Below are 6,478 nucleotides of genomic sequence, written 5' to 3' on the forward strand. Positions count from 1 at the left end.
TCCAGACCAGGCAGAAGGGGGAATGCTAACGACAGCCTAGAAGGTTTTGAAAAGGTGGTTTGTAGCCAGGGAGTCCCCCTTGCTTGGTTCGTTTGGAAGCGTCAGAGAAAAGCAGCGTCTGGCCGTGCCCCGGCCTGGGCTGTGCCCGCAGTGCCAGCGGACCAGGCACCGGGCCCAGAGGCCAGGTCCGCCAGTCCCTCGATCCCGTGAGAGAGGGCTTGGGCGCCACCGGCCCGGCTTCGTCTTCGCGCTCACTGTTCGCCATCTCCCAGTAAGGACTGGAAATCACCAAGGCCCCTGAACGAAACGTGGCCTGCTCTCCCCCCAGCCTGGTGCCTGGGCCCCGGTCTTCAGGCTGGAGTTACATGACCGTACAAAACTTGGACTGGCCCGTGTCCCGGGAGACCTCAAGCTTGTTTCTGTCCCGGACCAGGATGGCCTCGTTTCCGTACTGGGAGTACCACATGCTTCGGCTCCTGCTCAGGTATGTCCCGGGGGGCACGGATTCCAGTTTCTGCTGCTGCTGCTGCCAGATGAGCAAGGAGGTGTCCCGGTACCGGAGCCGGGCATAGCTCTCAGACAGGGCCTTCTCCGCCAGCGGCACGCGGCCACTCATCCCTGGCCGCAAACTCCCCTCCTGGGCTCCTGCACACTGGGCCTCTCTGAGCCAGACCTCGCGTGGCGTGGACAGCTGCCTGCTGCCTTATGCTAAGTGCGCTAACTGACTTTTTCGGTTGTTGGGTTTCGGGATCCCTTATCGAACTCCGTGGCAAAAAGGAGGAATCCAGGCCCTTTGTAGGCAACACCCTCAGGACGACTGCATCGCGAGGAAACTTGAGAGGAGCCTCTGAGCATTCTGGAAAGACACCTGAGAACCACACGTGAGACAGCAAGCTGGACGGTGGCGCCCCGGCCACAGAGTCTTCTGGTGACGGCTATGCGCACCTTACTAGATGTACGGTTGCCAGGGACGAGGCACCCACCTTGGGGGGACTTGCCGGGGGTCTACTGTGATTCTGACACCATGGCTTGACCCACTTAACTCGGAAAGGTATCTCTGGTGCCCTGCGTGAAAGGACACCGTGCAACTAGACGAAACTTGACCTCATTCCCCGTAGCTGCCCTCCACTGATCTGGGCCTGGGCGGGCCTCCAGCGCTGATGCACGGCGGGGTTTGGAGCCAGGCTTTCCTTCAGTGCTTTGTCCTCAGCTCTTGCCCGGAGTGATGCTACAAAGAAATGACCGTGTCGTCAGGTGCGGGGGAAAGCACCCAGCGGCAAGCGGGGCCTTGACGGCTCAGGATCTTAACTCTTCTTGGATCGGAGCATCAGACCAAAGTACTGACACATTTCACGATTTCAGTCGCCGTCCAGTGACCCAGACTGTGAGCCTGGGTGTAAGGGGCAGGCCTGTGACTTATCCTACTTCTTTTAGGAGCTAACGGGCAATACCGGGGAACTGCTTGTTGGAGCGCTTGAGTCTGCATCTGTGACGGAAGTCCTGAGAACTTGGAAGAGCACAGGTTTGGGGGCTCATCCCTCGGCGCCTGGCCTGGAGGGTGTTTGCCTGGGCTGCCCATGCTGAGGATGGCTTGGTACTCACCCCGCCACCAGCACGTTCTTTCTGCTCCAGGCATCTGGGAGGCCCCTGGGCTGGAAAGAGAAATGACGTCATGTGGAAACCAAACAGGGAAGCATCCACAAGACCCCCCCAAATGCTTTCCCAGCCATGCAGAATTTTCCTTCTTTATGGCCAGAGTCCCCATCACTCAGCGCTGCCCTCATTTCTGGTGGCAGAGTCTCCCTGACTTTGCCCGGCCAGCGGGCATCCTTCATGGCACGGGATCCCTTCATGGCACGACCCCGTTGCCTCCCCAGCATCCTGGGCCCTCCACCCATCACTGCCTCCTACCAAGAGTCGCCCTGTTACTGGGCTCTTCCCCCACTGCCACCCGCCCCAGTCACCCCTCCCCATCGCCTTCTCATCCCATCGCCTCCTGCCCCGGTCACCCTTCCCCATCACCTCCCGTCCCAGTCCCCTGCGCCCCCCCCATCGCCTCCCGCCCCGGTCACCCCTCCCCGTCGCCTCCTGCCCCAGTCCCTCGTGGCCCCCATCGCCTCCCGCCCCGATCACCCCTCCCCGTCGCCTCCCGGTCCAGTCACCCGCGCCCCCCATCTCCTCCCGCCCCAGTCACCCCTCCCCGTCGCCTCCCGCCCCAGTCCTCCGCGCCCCCCATCTCCTCCCGCCCCAGTCACCCGCCCCCACCGCAGACCCGCGCCCAGTCACCCGCGCCGAGCGGCCGCGGTGACGTGCGGGCGCGGGGGCGGGGCGCTCGGAGGCGGGGGCGGGGCCCGTTGGCCTCGGGGCCGCGTCTCCATGGCAGCGCCGCAGGCATGCCGAGCCGAGCGCCGAGGCCGGGCAGGGCGGCGCGACGAGCCGGAGCCGCGGATGCTCCGGGGGCGGGGCCGGAGCGCGCGACTGGGGGCGGGGGAGCCGGGGACCCGGAGCGGCCCTTGTCTCCGCCCGCCACCGTCGCGGTTGGTCCCAGCGTTTTATTGACAGTAGTTTTGTGTTGCTTCTCGTGCACTTTTGCCACTGCTATCAGCATTCTGACTCCTAAGGATCGATATGTTTTTCAAGATAATTCAAGTTTGCTCGCTGCTCACTGCGTCTCAAAATTAGGTCTTGAACTTCCCTTGCCCCGATGCTGCCCCGAGCATTCCGCACCCCCTCCAGTCATGCCCCAATAATACCCTCATGTGGCATCTGCTCGCTCCCTTACCGAGTGTATTTTACGGTTTCCCCGACGGTGACAAAGACACCGGTCCTGACGGGGGCCCCCGGGGCGCTGCGCCCGCACCGCGAACCCGCACCGCGAACCCGCACCGCGAACCCGCACCGCGAACCCGCACCGCGAACCCGCACCGCGAACCCGCACCGCGAACCCGCACCGCGAACCCGCACCGCGAGTGCACGCCCCGCCCCTGCGCGGTGAGCGCGCGTCCTGTACCTGCGAGTCCTGCGTGCGCACCCCCTGTGCGCATCCTGCCCACGGACTCAGAACATTCAGGAAACTGAGCATGTGGCGGCTGTAAGTTAGTTTCGACATATTTCAGAGTGTTCAGATCATATATAAATAGAGTCACGGGAAAAATGGTCTATAAAACAATAAAAAAAAACCAACTAGAAGAAAGCATATTTAATGATCATTAAGAAATATATTTCTAGGGGTGCCTGGGTGGCTCAGTCGGTTAAGCATCCCACCTTCGGCTCAGATCATGATCTCATGGTTTGTGAGTTCGAGCCCCCCTCCCAGCTCTGTGCTGAAGGCCTGGAGCCTGGAGCCTACTTCGGATTCTATGTCTCCCTCTCTCTCCACCCCTTCCCTGCTCATGCTCTGTCTCTCTTTGTCTCTCAAAAGTAAATAAACATTAAAAAAAATTTTTTTAAAGAAATGTATTTCCAAATTTCTCATGGATCAAAGAGAAATTCAGAATATAAATTGTAAAGTACTTTAATGGAATAATGATAAAAATGCAACATATCAAAGCTTGTAGGATGCAGTTAAAATCATGCGGGATGGGGGGCCAGGTTTCCCCTGGGGGGCTCAGTTGGTTAAGCCTCCTGGCTCTTGATTTCAGCTCAGGTCATGACCTCACAGTTGTTGAGTTTGAGCCCTGAGCCAGGCTCCCTGCTGGGACTGCAGGACAGAGCCTGCTTGGGACTCTCTCTCTCCCTCTCTCTGTGCTCCTCCCGAACTCAAAATAAATAAATAAACTTAAAAAAAAAAAAATCATGTGTGGGGTGGGGGTGGGGGACTAAGAGCCTTAAATGCTAAAAAATATACACATCTATGGTGTATATGGGGGGGTATATGGTAACTCTGAACTATCTTTGCAATTTTTCTGTGAGTCTAAAACTTTCCTAAATTAAAAAGCTTATTTTGCTTTATTTTTTTAAATGTTTATTCATTTTTGAGAGAGAAGGAGAGAGAGAGAGACGGAGTACAAGCGGGGGAGAGGCAGAGAGAGGAGGAGACACAGAATCCCAAGCAGGGTCCAGGCTCCAAGCTGTCAGCACAGAGCCCAACGCGGGGGGCTGGAACTCACGGACCGTGAGATCATGACCTGAGCTGATGTCAGATGCTCAACCGACTGAGCCACGCAGGTGCCCCGTGAAAACTTATTTTAAAAGTAAGTGGAAAAAATGTTAACTAACTGGAATTAAAATAAAAACTTAAAGGGTGCCTGGGTTGCTCAGTTGGTTGAGCGTCCAACTCTTGATTTTGGCTCAGGTCACGATCTCATGGTTGGTGAGATTGAGTCCTGCGTCGGGCTCTGCACGGACGGCACGGAACCTGCTTGGGATTCTCTCTCTCCTTCTCTGTCTGCCTCCCTACTCCTCAAGACAAATAAATAAACTTAAAAGAAAATAACAACTTAAAACAATAAGTGAAAAGGAAAGTCACGGACGTGAGAGGAAATTTGCAATACAGATCATTGATAAGGGACTCAGGGTCCAGTTCAAAGACAGAAATCCCACCAATGATCTGACCAGAGAGAAGTTAATAGATGTGGTCGTTCATGACGTCCAAAGTTAACTAGATAACTGTCCAACAAAATAAAAACGTCTAGGGGCATCTGGGTGGCTCAGGTGGTTAAGCGCCCGACTCTTGATCTCAACTCAGGTCACGATCTCACGGTTTGTGGGATCGAGCCCCACATTGGGGCTCTGTGCTGACAGCATGGAGTCTACTTGGGGTTCTCTCTCTCTGCCCCCCTCTCTGTCTCTCAAAATAAATAAGTGAACTTAACAAAACAAGACATCTGAAGTCTCTCTGAGGCATCAGCTGCAGGAAGCGATGACCACCTCCAGGGCTAGGGGCAGAGAAGAGGGTCCTATCACCAAGTACTTATCACCAAGTAACACAGAAGAGGGACAGCACGGAGCTGAGGTCAGACTTTGGAGGAAGGAGCACTGGCAGCTTCAGCTGGCATCTCTGCACCGAGCGTCCCAATGGCTGGGGACCCAGACCCCGGGGGAGGGGCACCCGCCGGCTGCCGCCTGCGAGGGCCGGCCGCATGATCAAGTGGATTCTGTGCTTGTCGGAAAAGCCACGGACCGGATTCGGCAGCTGCTTCAGGACAAAACCGTGAAGAGTCTTTACACGCTGGCGGGAATTCACAGGAAGCACAGAGGAAGGAGGAGGGCTCCCCAGTCTACCTCCCAGAGCTTCCCAGGGAGACGCTGGCAAAGGGCAAAATGAGGTTGGCGGGGACCTCGCGAGGCACAGCGTAAAGGATGTTTGAGATCACGTCGAACGTAAAGGCGGCGGGCGACGAGCCAGAAACTTCCGGACTGCCACAGTCCTGCCCTTTGTTCATCCAGCTGGCGAACGTTCATTTCTGAGCGGATGGGAACTTCCTATAACAGAAGCAGAAACAGAGCACCCAGCCCTCCGTGCCTGCCCGAGAAGATGAAGCGTGTCGTGCTGGAGCCAGGCGGTCGAGCCTCCCCCCCACCCCCCCACCCCCCCGCATCGGCGGGACGAGACGCCGTCCCTGGCGACCCTTCCCATTCGGTCTCCTTCTGTCTGAATCTTCTGCCTGAGACCAGATTGCAGCGTCCACTCCCAACAGCGCTCCCCGAAAACGCCAAGGGGGACGAGGAGATCTTAAAAGCCGCGAGATACAAACACGTACACACTTAACGGGCATCGGAGCACAGACAGCTGTCACCGCGCCCGCTCCCGTACCGTCCCCTGTCGGGGGTCCCTCGCCCGCGGCAGCATCTCCGCTGGGCACGGTTTCTTTAACTAACGGGGTGCCTTAGACCTTCGTCCCCGGGGGGGGGCACAAACCTCCAGTTATCCGGCTATTTACTTACTTTTGGTTGTGGTAGCCTTCTGTTTACTCTGGGCGGCAGAAATACCAAAACGCACCTCAGATGACTCCCTGGGTTCGAGCCTTGCCTCTTCCTGCTCTCAGCGTGAAGCGACAACCCACCTTGTCCCTGGTATGAGGGCTCCACGGCCCCAGCCGGTGAGGTCACCCTCTCCTTAGTGTTTCGACGCGGCGGCACGAGGGCCCCCACGTTTCTGCGTGGGAGCCTCGTCTTCCAAATCGAAAGAGCCATTGCGGATTTCCGGGGGGACTTTCCTCCCTCGAGAACCAAGACTTCCAACCCAGTCGAAGCTCAGAGGTGGGGGGTGGGGGGGGGGTGGGACTCAGAGCGCCGTGAGGTGTTAGTGGAAGTCAGAGGAGCCATTGCCACGTCTACTCTTTGGGTCCTCGACGTGCGATCGGGCCGCGGGGAAGACAGCACCATGTTATGTCTCTGGTTTGTGTTATCTGTCTCTGGTTCGAAGCACACGCTTGAGTCTGTAAGCGAGGCCCCCCAGCTTCCGTGGTGTTCCTGCTGAGCGGCGCCGTAACCATGTCCTTCGTGGGCCGCCCCGCCCTGTGTTCGGTGGGCGCGT

The 6,478-nt window shown here is 57.7% G+C and overlaps 1 protein-coding gene across 2 annotated transcripts; it reads right to left on the reverse strand.

Annotated features, from left to right (window-relative positions):
* Positions 1-203: 203 nt before the first annotated feature.
* On the reverse strand, positions 204-2,282 carry BRD3OS (BRD3 opposite strand). 2 transcript variants are annotated; one of them, XM_030292685.1, is made up of 4 exons: positions 2,266-2,282; positions 1,603-1,652; positions 984-1,228; positions 204-868 (listed from the first exon to the last, which is right to left on the reverse strand). In XM_030292685.1, the coding sequence occupies exon 4, from the start codon at positions 614-616 to the stop codon at positions 362-364; it is 255 nt and encodes an 84-aa protein (XP_030148545.1). In that variant the 5' UTR covers positions 617-868; positions 984-1,228; positions 1,603-1,652; positions 2,266-2,282; the 3' UTR covers positions 204-361. The 2 variants fall into 2 exon arrangements, with proteins under 2 accessions (XP_030148545.1, XP_030148544.1); XM_030292684.1 differs by lacking the exon at positions 2,266-2,282 and having other exon boundaries at positions 1,603-1,971.
* Positions 2,283-6,478: the final 4,196 nt, after the last annotated feature.

Source organism: Lynx canadensis, chromosome D4 (genome assembly GCF_007474595.2).
Source record: "Lynx canadensis isolate LIC74 chromosome D4, mLynCan4.pri.v2, whole genome shotgun sequence".
NCBI classification, from domain to species: Eukaryota; Metazoa; Chordata; class Mammalia; order Carnivora; family Felidae; genus Lynx; species Lynx canadensis.

Coding starts and splice junctions, on each gene's coding strand:
- BRD3OS (XM_030292685.1), bottom strand. CDS start 616: ATGAGTGGCCGCGTGCCGCTGGCGGAGAAGGCCCTGTCTGAGAGCTAT.